Raw genomic sequence first — 20,383 nt, 5'->3', positions numbered from 1 at the left:
AAAGCTGCTCTAAGAAGTTTATGAACAAGATCATTTTTCCTTAAATTAGTTCAGCTGAATATAACCTGATATAGCTAAAAAATCTCCATGTGATCTTCCAAGACTTAGACATAAGACATCAGAAATTTAATTCACCCTTTCCAAATTTTTGAAGGACGAATAGAAAAGTTACTTGACTGTAATCTCTACCAACAAGCGTTGATGTTAGTACTGGGCCAGAACACAATCAGAACTGAGCTAAAAACCAACTGAATAAAACATATTATGGTGACCACTTCTCCCAAAGCATTTTTCATTAATTTCCAGTTTACAACCAGTTAGGGATTAACACACCAGTAAAAATACCTAGGATGAAATTCAAAATTCTTAAGAACAGCGTTATGGGATGGCAATAGGAGATTAATGGAGATCATGAGAAAAAGATAAATGGCACTACAAGAATACCAGAAAACTGGGGAGAATAGGGGGGAAATTAATTGAACCTATACTTTTGATAAATATTTATTTTTTTGCAGAAGAAAAATGTGTACTAGTTTGAGCTGTCATTATGCTAACCTATATCCTATTTTTCATATTATTAGTAATACATAATGTGGTAGTTTATATTCAAAAATAAAACCAGAATGTATATACCTCATGTATTTATCCAGAAATACTCTAAGGTTACTATGGTTACGAAAAATCCATTACCTTTGAATACAGAATGAAAAAGTTTGACTTAAAGTGTGCACTATTTATTACAGCGATCATCAACAGCCTTCAGGACTTTCTCTAACTGGATTCATTTTTCAGTGTCAGAACTGACCCACCACACCAGCAGCTTATGGTCTGTGCAAGGCAAAGAAATTTGAACTATATGAATTTTTAAATATGTTTTATACTAACTCAAGATGCAGAAATGGCTTTGAATTTTAAGGCCTTACATTTAAAAGAAAGTAGGATCTTGATACTTTATTTTTTTTTCCCCTGAGTTGTCCAATAGGAAATGTTTTTGCTTTACTAGTACCTATTACTATATAATATTCTGATGGGTCCAGCATTTACATTTTGCTATGGTACTTCCAGTTCTGTTGGTGTGCATATGGTATAAACAATATCTGAACAAATAATTTGGATACATAATAAAATTATAACTATTTTAAAATAGGTAAGCAGATTAACATGCTTCATCATACTGCAAAATAGCTTCCAGAGAGCTGATATAACTACTATAAATGGATTATTTAGTTTAGGCTTTTAACAAGGAAGTTTGGGCAGTTCAGAACAACAGCATAATGGTTTTCTAATTAAGAAAATTGAAGGAAGACAGTGGGGAAAAAAAAAAATTAAACCTGTAGAAAGCATCTTGTCTCCACTGGCTTACAGTTTACTTGTTTTGAGAGCTGAATGCTATGAAACTAAAAAGTTATAAAGCTGCCAAAAAGACAACATAGATCCTGCAAAAGAGGATTTAGATACTTCATGGCATTATTAATCTTTGTTAAGTCACAATGGAGTTCTATGAAAGATTCTCTAACAAATTAAACCCTCTGGGCTTTAAGTACTAACAGCTCATTTTATTTTTCTATTTCATCTGAAATGCTTTAATTTCAACAGGTAATACTCTTTCAGAGCGTTTGGTCACTTCCAACCAGAAATAGCAGTGCTGCTGTTCACAAAAGACCTCCAGGAAGGATGAACGCCACACAAGGGTCTAACTACCAGAGTCCATACATGAGCAGAGGAAATGCGTATTTTCAGCCAAAGAAGAAAATGTCTTGAGGCTTAACAACATACAAAAAAACATTCACCTTGTCACTACTGTCACGGTAGCAGAGAGTTAACCTCACACTTCAGTCCAAATTTTTTAAATATCCTAACCTAATTTCTGGCTTCCTCCACCCTCATCAGGAATGACACCAGTAGACTCCCTAAGGTAAACTCAGGGATGGCATACAACTAGTTCGCATTTGAACTTTGTCTTATCAAACATGCAAATCAGCACAGCTGAATCTAAGTAATGAATTATAGAATCCAAAAGCAAGACTAAAACAGTCACTAACACAAAATAGTAAGGGATCTGCTATACAATTATTCAAAGAAACGATAAGATACCCATCTCATACGCTACTTACCTTTTACAACACATCTGGTCCCATTTCCAAAATAAATTGGTACTCCATTCATATATAAAGTATATTGTGTAATAATACCATTTGGTGTTTTTGGAGGACTCCAGCCCATCAGCAAGGATGTGGGAAAGGTTGTCGCTGTGGGTAACTGCACATCTTCAGGGGCTGGTGAAAAAAGTACATTTATATTAATGATATAATATTGCATACTGTATCATATACCTTATCTTACTGTGGGGGGCAAGAAAAAGCAAGAAAGAGAAAGGAGTCTTTGCCCTACTCCTAAGATTTCAAAAAGATAATTCAGAAAACAGATACAAAATTGCTTCAGGTCTAATGTATAACAGTATTTTTAGCTTTCTACAAATTGGAAATTATTTCAATGAACAATGGCAACCAGAAAGGTTTTTTTCATGAAGTTAACACTTCTGGTGAGATTTCATGCTTGCAAAGTATGAACATTTTGAGAACGTTCCTATAATCTGTGAGGTGTCCTAGTGAACACAAAGTTCTATGAAAGATAAAGATACACTCTTTACTTTTTAGAAAAGTAATCTTGCTTCTGTATCTCTCCAGGTAAATAACACTGAGCGCGTGGAGGGGCATATAATTTTAGGGCAGCCTCTTTTTTGATACAAATGTTTTTCTCTTCTTCGTGCTTGTTATTCATAACCAAAAATGGTCCATTTTTCCAATCACAAATGCAGATGTACTATTCTTATGCAGTACTCCTTTCATGTTTTTCATAATTCAATACACTTAATAATGTTTGTTTAGCACAGATTTTACGTATGTAACAGACTGGAAGTTGCCAATGGATAATAATTAAAAGTTGAGTTCTCTCGCCATTTCAGTGAGTTATGTTTTAGAAGCACAAGCAATCCCACTGAATATCGCAAGAGGAACAGAATTTGGGCCTCAGCCTGGAAGGAATATCTTGTAAATTACAAGCTCTGTGCCAGCAATTTAAAACAATAACTAGCAGTGGCTGGCAATGTGAAAACAATATAAAGTAATGAATGTTTCAATAGGGAAACAGGGATAGCTGGAGGGTGTGATATGGTGTCTGTCTTCTGTATCATCAATTTATTGTTACTAAGAGCATGCAACAAGAGTGTCCAAAAATAGAAACTCCGCACATTGACTTTTTGTTCAATTCTTCTGAGGGATGAAACACATGTTCCCCATGGCTTTATTTGATCTCTGGGGGGAAAAAAAAATCTATTCTTGCCTAAACCTTCCTAATATGACAGCACATCTGAAAACACTGAATGTTTTCTGAAACACAGAATTCCTTCTTTACCAAGAATGCTCACTAAGCTGAGACAACGAGACAGACAGACTTCTTAAATTACTTTATTATTCTAGAAAGAAATGTTCAATGCTGTATTTCACATTAATGTCACACGGTCCATTAATTATTTGGCTATCAGAGGCTACGCATTTTCATGGCTAATACCACCTGACAAACTCAGGCCGTTTGTGTAGAACTTCCAAGAAGTGATACTGTGTTTTGATCGTAATGTTGCTGCTGGCAGTTTTCAGCACGTTCACATCAAAAGCGTGTTCCAGACATATTAGACAGGAATCCTCAGAACCGTCCTCATCAGGACAACAACATCCACAAATACCTGTTCTAGCAGTAGTACAACAATCTAGCAGTCTTCTGATAAATATGATTGAATTCACACAACTTCATTTTAAAATTTTATTTGATTTATTGGTATCTTATTATTATCTTGTTTCTAGGAGAAAATAAAACTAAGAGCCTTTTTAAAAATACATCACTGTTAGAGTTAGTAGATAGGAATGTGGGAGAGAGGAAATTTTGAAAACTACTCCACTTTATGGAAGATGAAACTTTTCCTATAGATTTAAGACCAAGCCTTTATTATTCTACTGCTGCAAATTTGGAGTTACCGACTTTAACTGGATTAACATGGCTTTAGAATGATGGAACCAGGAAAAGGATGAGAGTTGGACTTAATGTTTAATTGAGAATTGAGCTCTTTTGGGAACATTTGCTCCTGTAATTGATGCGTATTATTACCAGGCTAGTCTCTAAAGCCAGAACCATAGCATTATTTTCTCTTTCTTCCTGCTCTAGTTCTTAGCGTAAGCTTAAAAAACATTCATTTACACTCACAACCTTTAAGTTGGAGCCCAACAACATGTAAAGGAGTTTAGAAAAGGGAAAATCTGAACAGTGATTAATAAATAACTCAATTGGCATTTAGAGATTTCATCATACTGAAATAATTGTTGCATATTGCTGGTGTTTAGCAGTTAAAAGAAACCATGGAAATCAACCGTTTGATTCTCAATTTCATACTGTGCCATACAATCAATTCTTTTTAGTCAGACTGTCTCTAGATTTACTTCTGAGCCATAGTAAAATGAGGAAGCTTTCATTAATCTTTCAGATGCTTCATATTAATGACAAGGCTCTTGCATGAACAATGTAACAGCAATTAAAAAGCCCATTAATCTGCATTACAGCTATTAAAGATGCATGTCATTAAAGGGTATGGAGTTTGATTCATTTTCGCACCCCCCCAAAAAATGGAGCAATTATGGTCTGGCAATGCACTTTGTCATCAAATTAGGTTGGGGTTTTCCAGCAAATGGCTTTGCAGCATTTAGCTCTTCTCCTGTTTTATTATTCATGACTGAAATGTGGAAGTCAAGACCTTTGAAATTACTTTACCTTCTTGTGGAGTGGAGATGTTCAATGCATGCAAGCTCTCAGTACAGCCAGCCAAAGTGCAAGCGGTTAGGGTTACAGCATAGTTTGTGAAGGGACGCAAGCCTGTCAATACACCTACAACAGAAGAAAGCAAGGTGTTATGCAGGTACAGTGTACAGACTGATTACATAATTACACAGAGGTGGAAAAGAAAAAAGGTTTTAAGGTTTCGTTCGTATCATGCCACAACAAATTTTGTAAACCAAATTAAAAGCGACGTTTTATTGCATTCTTAATATTTATCACACAGCTAAGTTTTGTTACTTATTCTCACCATAACACAAGCCACGTCAAGATTGAGTTGCATATTTTATTCTAGCCATGACAACAAATTTGAGGCTTTATTCCTAGTCCCCAGTTTACCCTTTTTTTTCTTTTTTCTTTTTCTCCAGTTATTATATGTTGACTTTTCAAGGAATGTTCAGTCTCTCAGAACAATCATTTTAAAGTTTCCTCTCCAATGTTGCCCCTACTTATTCATCCATAAACTTAAATCTCTTTTTTTATATGAAACATCCCACTTGTGTTTCATCACTTCATTGGCAGAATATAATCCATATGCTTGCTACTATTGTAACATAATTCAGATGACACAGTACTTAGGGATTTACAAGAAAAAAATATTTGTAAACTTGTCTTTTTCGGGTTCTGCTTGTGTTAGAAAAGAAAAGTTGAGGGACTGCCACATATATATCGACAGCTTGTAGTGGATATAACAAATTGGTCAGGAAGTTACAAAATATTTTCAACAGAAATATGCAGATGGATTGTGTGGAAAAAAAAATATTGGTTTACAGCCATTTTGAGAAATGTCAGCAGTTCCCATTTGAAAACAGACTCAACATTAAACTAATATTGAATGAAAAGTAATTTAAAAGATGGTCAGATCATGTCACGCTTTATTTCAAACTACGAAACAGCAGAACATTAGAAAACATAATTCTTTGCCAAACCTCTCATGGTACAAAACTGTAAAACTTGCCAGCATTATGCATACACAAACAGGTAGAAAAAAAAACCTGTCATTTATGCTACTCTTACTTGAGTTACTACACAGAATGCAAAGCAACTTTTAATTTCAGCAGAAAATCTCTGTTCTCACATAAGAACTTTACATCCACAAAAAAAAAAAAAAAAAAAACAAAAAAACAAAAAACAAAACCAAACAAACAACCAAACAAAACAGAACTGGAGAATTGGGTACTGGAAGTTTATGGTTACAACATACTTATTTTCTGAGTGGAATAATCAAAGTAAGTCTATTATTTTTATAGTGTTCATTAATACATGTAGTCACATGGAAACAATGTTAGCTTTTATTGAACTAGTTGTTTTTGCATCGTATATTGGAATTATCCAAATACTTCAAAGATCAGCATTGTAAATGAGATGTATTTCAATTTTCTGAAGTTCTGTTCTTATGTATGAAGAGATAATCAGAAGTAGCAGCACTCACGCCAGAGTAGCTGTGTTAAACTGAAACCAGTTGAACAGGATCAACTCTGGTAATAGCTTTGATTTTGCAAATCCCATGTTGGCAGAGAAAAACTGCACTGCCATCTTATTATCTAGTGTAAATACTACATGGAAGAAAGAGAATGTTGTGTCAGCCCCTACCCAAGCAAATGTGTTTGTAATCTGTCTGTGACAAAAGACATTTTTTAAGAGCATTCAATATGCATAAAAAAGAAAGTCATGTTTCAAAATGTCAGTATCCCTGTAAAGCAGCAATACTGGTATCTATAGAAATTCTCCAGCAGATAACTGTCATTTTCTTTTTTTTTTTCCTGCATTAGACAACAGAAAACACTTATTTCTATATCACTGAAAGTTAAACATGGGAAAGTTAGGGTACTTTTGCTAACTTCAGCAAATAAACACATGCAGAAACCAAATCCTCTGTGACATTTGCAGGTTCTTGGTTAGAGGACCATGGTATAGAGCATATGCTATCCCTCTATTCACTCTGCTGTGCATTAGGAAGCAATTTAGTTTTATCTGTACATTTAGTACTTAGAGCATTCTTTTCTTATGAAGCAGTGAATTAATGCTCCTTGCATTTTGTGATGGAAGACATTCTGTGGGGTCATCAATGGCTGCAGGCACTGAGAGTCACCCTCACATATCCAGTAAGATGTTCATAGCTGTAGAAGGTTTGGATTGGGTTGTTTGGTTGTGGTTTTTACTTTAGACAAAGTAGAAAGGTTTTATATGAAGCATATTAAGGATCTCCAATGCAACAGAGTGTACATTATTGTAGGTAGGTTTATGAAGGACAGCAAGAATTTGAAAAAATAAAACAACCTTTTTGCAGCAGAAAGTATCTGTTGTTAAAAAAAAACATTTACAGCCAAAACTGCAACTAAAAATATACTTTGTTCATCTTCTAATTCATATATTTCCTTCACATGTACAATTGCACTACTTTTTCTCAGCAAAGAAACAGATGCGCTGCATAGGTAGGCAATAGAAAACACAGATTTTATTAACATACTTCAGCAAAACTACTTTTCCTCAGCTGCCAACCTATCTGTTTGGCCAGCATCCACCGTAATCTGTTCTCCTTCATTATGTTAATCTGTGGGCGGAAAGATTTCTGTCATCTTCAAATCGCTTGTACAGCAATGGTAAACACCTTGGCCTGCCTGTAATTGGACAGGTGTCTGCATTGGTGTCACCCGGCTTTTAATTCAATTAAAGAACTGGCTGCTCTGCTCTCATTACCCACTCTTTTCCTCTGCACTTTTAGTCAGGCAGTGAAATTTACACCCAGTGCCTGACTATCTTAGAGTACAAAGTCAGCAGTCCCATAGCAAAGATCACACTGTTACACGTGAAGTAATTTATAGCCCAGCAAAATACATTTTGCAATAAAAAATAGCCTATGATCCAATGAAGACAGCTGACAGCTTTTAAAAAACTTTTCCAGACTCCTCCATTCGCACACATGTAGACTGACATCCCTTGTCTATAAACCAACAACTGATGATCTGCTAAACAGTCTTCTGGGCTTTCCAATATGGGATGTTAACAGAGCAACCTTTGGCCACGTATTCTAGCAATGTTAGCAGGAGAGAGGTAGATAGATAAACCGTCACCTTGATCAGGAAATAGAATTAGAGGGACCATCGGCATTTAAGAAGAGGGTCAGACTCCCGCATTTGAGATGTGAGTTCCATTCAATCCATCTGCCACTTCAGAGCAGTTGAATCCACCCAGACTTAGAATTTACACCACAGACTATGTTCCTAGCCTTAAAATCCACACAGGGAATCAGAGATGGTAAATCATTCTAACACACCACTCCTATCTGCCCATTCAAAGAACCTTTGGAAATAAATTTAAGTTCTAACACAGACATTTTGACACAGTGACCCCATGAAACTGAATAATGTCATTTGTTAAATATGAATGTAAAGTTAACAGTCTAAAAGAGTGATCTGGAATCACACCTAGAACATTAAGCCCACTTTATATGCAAAACTAGCATTTAATTTTCTATACTTTTATTTAAATGATCTTTAATTATTTGCAATATTTGAAGTTGGGGGCTAGAATTCTACCAGAGTAAAAAATGTTCATTCCTGTGGATAAGGGATAAGAACATCAACATGGACAGCAGAAAAGGGTCAACAATGAATTTATAACAAAACAGATATGTTAACTGGTCAGAATGAGTCGCATCTTTATAACCAAACCATTCTTTATAATGCAGACACTATATCAGAAGGGTAAATATCAAGCTTCTCCCTTTCACTTCTCCATAAAACAGACATTTCTTATATTCAGTATATCGAAAAGCAAGTTGTCATATACTTAGAAGGTTCTGCCACAACATTCCAGTAGATTTAGAATGGAAAAGTGGTATTTTTCATCAAGGAAAATAATTATTTTACCACTAAGGTATGAGGGTAGTATTCTGTTCACAAACACTGAAAAACAGGTTCAAAGACAAGTATGGTATTTTAATAACTTCCTCATCTAATTAAAAATTTGTTCTAAAAGCTCCATCTTCACTTCCCTGATATACTATCCTTCTTGTATAGGATGTTACTTCAAAACATCACCTAATCTTCAGAGATGGCACACTTGCTGGTGGTAACTCAGAGCTATTATTCTGTATATTAGAATAAAAATAAAAATTGAGGTTAGTTTATTCTGAAAAGCCCACTCACCCACACACAACTCACAAAAAATGGCTACTTAATCTTACAGCTGTAACAAATTCTAGAATTATTTTCCTCTTTTCACAAAATAAAACAAAAAACAGTTGGTCAAGATGGTGGAAGAGAACATTTTGCAAGGTTAATTCAATTTTTTTTTTACAGGTAAATTTAGATAATTTTAATCATACCCAGGAACTACTTTTATATAAATCCTGAAAATTCTGCTCTGCTACTGAACATAAAGGTTCCCAAAGTCAACCACAGAACTTATCCACACAATTTCCATTTGTTTTTGCCAGAGGGAGTCTTCCTTGCCAGACTTTTACATTTCCTCCCTAAGACTCTACCTTCATAAGGACTAATTGTAGAATACAAATTGTGCAATTGAAACAACATTCTACTTTATAGTTGTACCATAATGCTTTTTTTTTGAGCCGTTAAAAAAAAAAAAATAACATACCAAATCCTCTCTCCCCAAACCTAAACTATCTAGCCAACTTGAATGCCTGAGGTCATACAGCATCTGTCTAACAAAGTCACTTGTGTGTTGAGATGCATCATTGCCATAGTACACAATCACAGTCCACTGACCAGAAAAGGAAGTCCTCAACTGACTGTGTTTTTTGACAGATTGTAGCAAAAACTGTTAAAGTACGTGTGTCTTCTCTGAGCTGTAAGCCTGTGCACATCAATCTGTCACATACGTCTGCATTTTTAAGCATCTTTTACCATCAGCAGAGTATGAATCAAAATGAACATAGAAGTTTGCTTTGGTTACTGACTTGGAAGATCCCTTTCCCTTTTTCCCAGCAATTCCTTCTTTTTAATCAACCAAGCACAAGCTCCAGTGGTCTTAAAGATGCAATTCAGATTGCAACATTTCAAGGCAGGCTGAAATTCCTTCACTACACACAACAACTCTGGCTGCTTTAATTTGCCATAACCGAACACCATAACCGAATGGTCTCATTTAGCACCAGACACTGCTTAACCACAGAAAGAATTGGTTTATAAGAACTTATCACTTTGTTCCTCTTGATCCTCCCAGATAGCTTTGACGTTGCTAATTTTCTACTTCATGATTAATTTTCCAAGTCTGCAAAGGAAAGATTCTTAACTCTTTGCAAACTGTCTATAAAATACTAATAATCCATTTATTTCTCAAAACATTAGGAAGTTGATTTCTTTTTTGTCAATAAAAGTATCAGAATGTAGGTAAGTGTTGATGTAATTTGGATAAAATTTTCAGGCTTATTTAATCAGATAATTTGCATTTCAGATGAATAAATTTATAGAACAGCAGTGGACTGTAAACAAGATTCGCTTCAGTCTAAACTCAATCAAGTTAGAACCTTAGTATTGCAAAATATTAATATCATTCATGCTTTAAAAAAATGCATATATTGAAAAATATGCTGCTAGTCTGCTAAAGCCTGCTAAATGAAAAGAGATAAGAACCTATGTCCTGCCACTCTGATTTACAGTCACCAGGATCTCAAGCAGCACCTGACAATTTACAGGAACCTAATGGGCATCGACAGATCTATTGGCTTCCCTATGTTACATTAGCTGCAGCAGTCAAACAAGGAGCCGAGCAGAGGCTCAGGTGCAGCTGCTTGTACATGCCTGTAGACTCCTTTAGCTCCTTCCACTGACAGAGATGTGTCTGTATGTGGGTGAGACAAAGAAAACAAATCTCTGCAAACCTATGGGTAGAAAACATACCAGCAACAAGCATCACATCCCTAATCATTACCAAGATTTTGGTACAACACCTTCTGTAAAATACCAAAAGACAATAGCATTTTGCAGACATCTCCATGAGAGACGTCCATGTAGTTGGTTTGTGCCCCCTCAGTCCAGCGCTAACCAGCCTGTGCTGCGGCCTGCTTTGGTTGCCGATATTCTGGCCCATGCTGACCAGTGCCCCAGATCTTGAGGGGCTCTGCATCTGGCACTGCAGGGCCTGGCCCTTAGGCTGCTCCTGCAGCTCCCTGACTCCCAAACCCTGCAGCAGGTGATGGTGCATGCCTGCAGGCAACCCAAAAACTACTGCTCTAAGCCTCTTTGCAAAATAAAGTGGGGTTTGCCAGGCAGATACAGACACTATCCACTGCTAGCTTAGGCCTGGCAGAAGTCTCCCTCATCCTTTCAGTTGGAGTGAGAAGCTCTCCTCCGGAGTATTTTCTTTAAACATGGTCATTTTCCAGGCTGGCAGTGAGCTTTCCTTCACCCCACTGGCAAGCCTACTCAATGGTAGGAAGACCTGAGTTCCTTTTCTGAGAGGAAACCCCCCACCTTCCAAAGCCAGTGCACAGCCTTATCACTTTTATTAACCATATCAAATCATCAAATTAACTTTTCCCGAGATAGTCAACTGCCAAGCATAAAGGACTTCAAGGTGAAAAGAAATCATAAGTTCATTTCAAGGGGAAGAAGGAATGGCAACTGTGGGCATTTGGAGGATAAACTGATAATGATTTTCTCATTATCATGTGTGCAGCCACAACTTTGGCACTTGGTTATTGTGGTAAAGACATAGGTACAAAGAACTACAGTAACCATGTGAAACTGAAAAAAAAAAAAGCCAACTCTAATGGAAATACAAAATGTCTGTGAATTCTTTTGCTGAATATCTTACCATTTGCAGCTTTCACTATTGTTCTTCATTGCCTGTAATTGGATCTCCTGAATGCTATGATTGTGATTTATAAAATGTATTCAGTTTGAATTATAAAATGTATTTCTCTTAAATGCCCGACAATAGAGGCATCTTTGCTGGGACAGGTAAAGGCAAATGTCATTTTCTATCTGAATACTGTGTCTAAACCAGGAACCCTTTGTGAAAACAGAAGGTATGGCACATGATACAGAGTATGTGAGAATGCTAATCTAAACACTGAGAGTCAAGAAGAACACAAAGAGAAGCTTAAGTTATTTCTCATGAGCTATTTTCTGTGTCACACAGCAGGGTGTTTGTGTGTATTTTGAGCATTAATTGATAAGGATGAGAAATGATCACCTTGCTGGATTAATTTTCTGATGGTAAAACTTGTAAGACACACCAGACAAGCCTTAAGGCTAAGCAATAATCCCCTCTTCATTCTCTTCTAGATGTAATGAGACACCCATGGGAAAGTGACTGAACACTCTAAACCTTCCCACAGCTGCAGCCAGTTAGTAACTATCTCACGAAACTATACATTTAAATCAACTTTTGAAAACAATCTTCTCTGCCTAAGCACAGAAGGCAACTTGCAGCCAGCTATATTGGGAGCCAGTGATATAAGGGATCACATGAAAAGGAAGATGAAATTACTGCTGAATAATTATAGAGCTCATTTTGATTTAGATTTTCCTAACTGATATGACAACCTGATAGACTTCTATAATAAGATGAAAAGCTTCATAAATGCAGAGATAGCAATAGATGTTATCTTGACCTTAGTATAGATTTTGACGCTGTCTCCCATAGCACCCTCACAGACAAACTGACGAAGTACAGATAAGTGGACAGTGAAGTGAATTGAAAGCTGGCTGCATAGCTGGACCAAGAAGGTTATAATCAGTGGCATAAAATCCAGTTGAAGGCAAATCAGATGCGCTTCCCATGGATGGATACTGGGACCGCTGCTGTTCAATGTTTTCTGCATTCTATACTGTACTGTGTTCAATTCTGGAGCCCCCAGCACAAGGACATCAAGCTGTTGGAGTGGGTCCAGAGGAGGACCACAAAGATAATCAGAAGGCTGGAGCACCTCTCCCCTATGAAGACAGGCTGATGGAGCTGGGTCTCTTCAGCCTGGAGAAGCTTAGGTTCTAGGGGGATATTTTAGCAGCCTTCCAGTACCTCAAGGAGGGCTAGACGTAGATTAGATATTAGGAAGGAATACTTTACCATGAGAGTGTTGAGACATTAGAACAGGTTGCCCAGTGAGGTTATAAATGTCTCCTCCTTGGAAGTATTCAAGTCCCAGCCGGATGGGGCTGGAAGCAATATAGTCTAGAGGGAGGTGTCCCTGCCTGTAGCAGGGGTTAGAAGTAGGTTATCGTAAAACAATCCAAACCATTCTATGATTCTATGATTAAGCATTTTGTAATTTTCTCTTTAACTCCTTGCACTGCAGAATTCTCCTGTAGTGCAGTACAACTTGTCAAAGATCCAACCACCAGGTAACAAAATCACATTACATTTACCATTCTGACCAGTCTCACAGCTCTTGGTGACTGTGAATGTTTTCTAGGATTTGTGTTGTTTTCCAAATGCTGATTACCCAGCAGGCTACAATATAAGTGTAAGGGTAGCAACTGTTTGTTTCGAGCTCTTTCCGCCTCCTCCTGTACTGCCAACACTCTTAAATATGTACAAAATTAGTTTTGAGGCATGATGGCATAATACTCTCCAAGTATAGCTTGTATTTTTTTTTAGCTTAAAAACCAAACTGTTGAATAAAAGAGGAAAATTAAGAAAATAGGAAAATTATGACAATTAGAATTATAATGAGAGAAAACTCTTGACATTTTTAGTACTCCAGCCAAAGATCATGTTGATTTTTTACTTCTCATTTCCTCTTAACTTTATATATAAAAACTCATGGATCAAACACACATCTTTGAGAATTAAATTTTGCAGGAACTTGTGCTACACCAGTGTATAGTGACTACGTTTCTGGCCATATGCCATACCTTATCCTGTGTTACCAGCAGCAAAACCTGCAATTGCCACATTTATGACACATGAAAAGAAGCAGTCTTTACTGTCTCACCACCACCCTTTGTTACTATAGAGTTGCCTTACAGGTTATGTCCAGCAGCACATGAGTCTAGAATGCTTAAGCAAACATTCTCCAACATTTGCTCAAACATCCTTGATAGTCCTCAGCTTGTGTTTAAATGAATTTATGTGCTCATCATCTGCACATCATGAAGCTGCTCTTGGAGGCGAAGTGTCCAGTTTTCAAAAAATACTGTTAATAATTCACCACTTGAGATTTCTTATTTTCCCCATTATCTCTCATGTTTGAGGGTAGCCGTTTTTTAATGCTCACAAACTAATCTCTCTGTGTAGCCTGCACTGAAATCAATGGGGTAAAGGCAAAACCATGCCCATCAGGAGCAGTAGTTTAACAGAAATAGTTTTCCAGTTGTCTCAGTTCTGACCTCTGCACGAGGGTTTAAGTTACATATTTCATACAACACTGAAACCAGGAAATACATTTCTGAAATATCAGGCAGCAGTTATAAATAACAAAAGGAAGTACTCCTTTCACACAGACAAAACTGAATCTGAAAACTTACTGCCATAGCAAGTCTTGAGAAGCAAAACCATAAATGGTTAAGAAAGAAAATACTACCACTATGCACAGTGGTGAAGATGCACCTTCCAGATGAGGAATTAGACAAACTACCAACTGAAGTTACATTAACAGCAAGACTCACTTTATGTCATATTCCCAAAAATCTACAATCTGACATTATCAGAGAGGACAATGGTTGAACAGAGTCATTTTTAAGTTCTTATGGTCACTTAATTTTGCATTACTCAGCACCTACCTGCTATAATGTACCAAAAAAAAAAAAAAAAAAGAGAAGGATCTATTTAATATCCTATATAATACAAAGGAATGACTTATCTTTCTCCTCCTGAAAGCTGCATGTGTATACCTCTTCCCTATCCAGCACAGTGTAGACTTCTTCATAACTTTAACATAGAATCATGGCATAATACCAGTAAGAATTAAGCTAAATTTAAGTTCTGAACATTAGCTGTTGTTATTGAACACACACTAACATATGGTCTTGAATTTCTATTAATGTAATTTATATTACATTTCCCATAGATAAAGAGTATTCAAACAAAAAGTTCATCAAACAAATCACAGCAATAACGAAAAGCCAATGCAATTTATGTGTTGCAAGCACATTAAAAAATAGTCAAGAACATTCCAACTGAAGAAAAAACACATGCATGTTAGCTTTGAAAATTTATGTCTACATTACAGCAGAAAACAACACAAAACATACATATTTATGTAAAAACACTGAACACGTATTTCTCAGGTTTCAGGAAAACAGCAGTAATGTACTACTGAAAGGTCAAGATATTTTCTGCAATTTTTATATTGCCTGAAGTCAAGCCTTACCAAGGCACTAGCTTTGAGCATTATGTCACTAGAGCTTTTTTGTTTTTATGAATTAAATAATTAATTTTAGACAATGAATAAATATACAATGAAAATAAGAGTAAATAAGAAAGTAAGACTTTAGCCTAAATAGAACTTGTTTTCAGTATTTAGATGCATTTTAATTTCTACTGCTCTTCAAAGTCAATACATTGCATATACATTGGTGCTGACAGTATTGCAAGGGCTTCTCTGAAAGTTATGCCTCCTATTTTATTATGTTGGCCCACAATGTCAGTGGCAGATGTTGGTGGTATGGCAGTAAAGGTTGAACATTCCCATCAATATTCCATTAGAAGTAGTTGCTGTGTGACAGATGGCAGTATAAGGGCAGTCTGACAAAATGGCGTCTGACATGGAAATGCATATGAAGAAAAGGGATGTCATTGAATTCCTCCATGTGAAAAAAAAAATAATCAACATTTGCTGTATGTTTATGGAGACCAAACAGTGAATGCGAGCACAGTGGGGTGGTGAATGTTGCATTTCTGCAGTGGTGACAGCAGGTCACCTCCACTGGGTGCAGAGTTTTAAAATTGCAGCATGCAGGTCCTTATTGCTGGTGAAAATGCACAGCTTATGGTGGGGACTTGCATGGACAAATAATGTTTTGTAGCTGAGAGTTTGCTCTATCTAACAGTGCTATTGTGCTCTTTGCATCTGTCAGTTTCCAAGGAAATAAATAGAAGACATTACTTTTGGAGCAAGTAGATATGCTCTTTATACATGAAAATAGACAATACTTTATAGTTCAACAGAAGGAGGTATAAACATGGCATGTTATTAGATACACCTAGAAAATCGTACTTAACAACATTTACCTGTGAGCATACTCGTGTCAGCAAGCTCAGCAATAGCGATGGGTACACTGGGACCATCCTCTTCATATGCTTTCAAAATGTACTTCTCAATTACACCTATGACCCCAGCAGGTTTGTCCCAGGTGACCTCAATGCTGTAACCATTTATACTGTGAACTCTTGAGGGAGTTGGCACATTTTGTGGAACTGTGGAAGGATAAAATAGAAAATAGAGAAAATGGCAGTTCTAAGGAGACTATTGCCCCTATTCTTCACTTTTAATGGCTGCAGTAAATCAGACTCAACCATTAGCATAAATACAATTTATTAGAGTTGTAACTTTTCAGCACTGATTTAATATGACTGCACATCTTGAGCTATTGAGTGTAAGCTATATTTCAAAACCATCAAAACTCCATCTACATAACATTCCTTCTCATCTTGTTGAGGTTTTCTGAAAACATTTAATGTATCAAACGTATTTAAGCATCACTCAAAAAGAGGAGGTGGACTGTATGTAGCTAGCAAGTTTGGGCATTATAATCTAGCAACTGAATGATGCAAGAGACTGCAGCAGAGAAGAGTTTGACATTTATCTGTTGGATATCTAAACCACAGATTGCCAAAAATATGAAACATTTCTAAAAAATGTACATCCTTGTTTACAAAATGCTTCAAAAAATTAAGCTTTTTAAATTATGTTCATATCTCTGAAATGACAGATAACTATCTGAGAGTAAAAATCTCTGATTTTGTACTGGGGGAGGATGGGGATTAGAAAATGAAAATGAAATTAAAGAAAGAAAAACGAAGATGCTTAGAAGATCTGGAAAGTTAAGCTAATATATGTATGGAGGAGCTAATTTAAAAGAAAAAAATCACATTTCCTTTAACCTTTTACTATTTATTATATATTTCTATATCAGGTAAAGGTCTGCCCAGTAACAACTTCATCACAGATGACTGCACAAGGGATGCAGAGGAAAGGCCCAAGGAACACAATGGCAGGATGATGGATGATGAGTTTGCTGTAAATGCATGTGGACTCCCTAGCCCTGCTGATGATCATTTGCTTTTCTCACCATCAAATAACCAGTTTTTATATAATTTTAAGTTTCATTAAATATCTACAGAGACTTGGTTTAGATGTGGTTACGTTCTGTTTGTTCATTTTTGTTTTCAAATAAAAAGAGTACTACAATGCAAACTCTGATAATACTTGGAAGTTGTGATTCATGTACAAAAAAAGTGATTCTCTAGGAAAGCCTCCGTTACCACAGCACTATATTGATTTTATTAGTCCTGAAGTGTATCACGGGGCAAGGTAAAGTACTCTATGGCAGATGGTCTTCTCATAAGGGACAAAACAAAACCAACTCAAAAATAATTAAGTAGTGCAATTATTCTCCAGCCCGAGGGATCATATAGCTGTTCAATGTTGTGGTCAGCTTGCAAACAAATTTATGGGAAAGCTTACTTCTGTCAGACAGTTGGTATGACAATATATATGTACCTTCTCTCTTCTGGGTAGTACAAAAAATTATGACACCAAATTATGTAGGAGTGTATTAACAAGTCAAATATTCACATACATATTATATCGTTTTTTTAAGATCTTATGCTGAATATCTTTCATCAAAATAATTCTCTGCATGGAGAGAATGCAGTTAGGCTTCCATTTATGGAAAACAAAAACTTCAATAAAAAAAATGCAGGACTAATTCTTTAAAAACTTGCTGGCCAAAGTAAGTTTGTGAAAGCACTGAGCAGAAACTTTTCCTCATGAATATAAGAAAAATATGATCTTTAATGTTCAGCAGATATTATATTCCTTTGAAACCTTCTTCACAAGCCACACGCTTTCCTGTTAAATATTCACAATCTGCACATTACTTGTAAAAAGAATCCTTCCCCCATCTACATTATTCAGCAGCACTGAGCAGCATGTGCATGTGCAGAAAACGTAAAAAAAAAAAGCTTGCACTAGATCCTGATCTCACTTACAGTTATATGGCTTTGCATCTTCCACAGTATGCTCCTGCTATTCTCCAGTATCTCCCTCCTCTGCACTTGATTTAGTATCACTCAGTCATATGTGTGAAAATACTTACTCTAGCAGACTCCTGTAAATGTAAATTTGGATGCGCACACATCAACCTGCCTACATCCATGACTGTTCTTTTTCTGTTAATGCAGTTCGATTATTTCCTTGCTCTCAATAAAAAAAGTAAATAAAATATACATTTGGAAAATACTTTGAATTATATGTGGAAAGTACTTGCTTAAACATGTTCCAGTAATCTGCTACTATTCAAAGCATCAAAAACTTTCAGTACCTTTAGAAATACTACATGACTTAGACTGCTAAAATTCTGGTGATGTGCTTTTCTCCAACCTAATATCAGATAGCACAAGAAAAATGGACATAAGTAAGTAAGCCTTAAAGCTATATTTACCTGATTCTCTTGTACGGGCACGCGTCCATACACTAGATACTGATCCTGCTTCATTTGAGGCAACCACCCTATAAAGGTATTCTTCAAAGACCACAGAGTTGCAAAAGATGGGAGGAAAAAAAGAACAAAGACTGAACACGGTAACACATTAATACAGAAGAAAATAAAAATGATATATTTCATTTAAGGAACCAATGTGTTACCTGTAAATGGTTGTAGACCATTCTCATAAACACTCTGCTCTTTTCCTCGGTGTACTAGGATGGAGTCATTTCCCCTGCAGTTAACAGTGCTGTCAGTTGATAGGCATCCATCCAGATTGACTCTGACAGCACTGCTGGACACAGATGCCAAGTTAACGACAGCACCTCGTGTAAATTTAACATCCTTCATGCAACCACCGAAACCTAGCAAACAGTAAGGGATTAGTATCACATAAAGAGCCTCAGACATTACTTAAGAATCATTTTCATTCCTTTTGAAACTATACTTTCAACAGTAAAGACTATAATAGAAGAATGTTAACTTACAATGTGAGAAAACTCTCTTTTCTTTCAAGATATGATGCCGGTAAAAATTCCTGACATTCTAGTGTTGAATTCCTGCCTTACAGAACTGTACTTTCATTGTTATCAATTCTATCCTATGAGAAAATATTTGTTCTCTGCTCTGCCTCCTCTTCCTTTAAAATTATCACCTTAAAAGTGATTCTGATTTTGAAAACTGGCTTTCCATTGCTTGACAATAATTTCTTGATAAATTGAGAAGAATATGTAGATTAAAAGTATAGTCAGGAAACGATAAAAATGAGAAATCCAATTAGGTCTAAATCTGGTATACTGTTAGGAAACATTCTGAAAACATAACCCTAAACAGCTCATTAACAGGAAAAATTTAAGTAACTATTTATTTATATATGTGTGTGTATGTATATATTTGTGTGTGCATGTAACATTGTCAGCAACATTACAAATATGTTAACATAGTTATTTGCAATAACAAAAATGGAAAATCTCAGGGTGTACTTATTCCAAATTCTTCATACTTCTACGATTTAATTTACACAGAAATTAATATATTAATGCAAAATAAGAGGCTGCTTTGAAACAAATGTCTCCTAGTTTATGACGTTGGCTCATGACATCAAGTGCAAATGCCAGTGGTATGGCAGTAGATGTTGAACTTTCCCACTTAATTATATTTTGTTACTGTACGACAGATGGCAGCAGAGGGGCACTCTGACAAAATGGCATCTGACATGGAAGCACATATGAATCAAAGGTATGGAATTGAACTCCTTCATGTGGAAAAAAATGACACCCACTGACATTTGTTGATGCTTGTTGAACGTTTATGGAGACCAAACAATGGATGTAAGCACAGTGAGCTGGTGGGTGGTGCGTTTCAGCAGTGGTGACAGCAACAGCGGGTCACCTCTGCTGATGCAGTTTTTTTTTTTTTTTTTTTTTTTTACAAGCAAAATGTGCAAATCCTTGGTCATTGCTGGGGAAAATACGTAGCTTATGGTGGTGACTATGTTGAAACACAGTGCATTACAGCTGCAAATTTTCTCTTTCAAAAAGTCATTGTGCTCTTCATAGTTGCTGCAGTTTCTAAGGAAATAAATAGAGGGCGCTACTTTTGGAACAGCCTCAGATCTGGCTAAAGTTAAAGTAAAACCAAGGACAACAGTAACCAAACTGAAGACTGCAATTCACCTAAGATTTAACTATGTAAATTGAAAATTAGTCTTACAGAGATTAGTACTCTTGTTTTAGTTTTATGAAAGTATTATATTTTTATATACTGTTACACATTATGTACTTCTACTGCCTTTATTTCTGAAAGATGGCAGATAAGAACAATCGTATTTAACAACCTAAATTGAGAATTCAATATTCATAGATAGTTCCTGAAAAAGA

At 36.1% G+C, this 20,383-nt stretch overlaps 1 protein-coding gene across 1 annotated transcript in view; it reads right to left on the bottom strand.

Moving 5' to 3' along the window:
- USH2A (usherin) overlaps positions 1–20,383 on the bottom strand; it is a gene marked incomplete at both ends in the record, with an annotated part of 372,871 nt that overhangs the window by 207,700 nt on the left and 144,788 nt on the right. Inside the window, 5 exons of the mRNA XM_079550589.1 lie at positions 2,115–2,276; positions 4,819–4,932; positions 16,027–16,212; positions 18,462–18,542; positions 18,665–18,868. Coding sequence (XP_079406715.1) covers positions 2,115–2,276; positions 4,819–4,932; positions 16,027–16,212; positions 18,462–18,542; positions 18,665–18,868 — 747 coding nt within the window. The remainder of the gene's footprint in view (positions 1–2,114; positions 2,277–4,818; positions 4,933–16,026; positions 16,213–18,461; positions 18,543–18,664; positions 18,869–20,383) is intronic.

The sequence above is a fragment of the Tetrao urogallus genome (assembly GCF_951394365.1).
Source record: "Tetrao urogallus genome assembly, chromosome: 2".
Lineage (NCBI taxonomy): Eukaryota > Metazoa > Chordata > Aves > Galliformes > Phasianidae > Tetrao > Tetrao urogallus.
The sequence above is the reverse complement of the archived record's forward strand: the minus strand, read 5'-3'. Positions and strand labels throughout refer to the sequence as shown.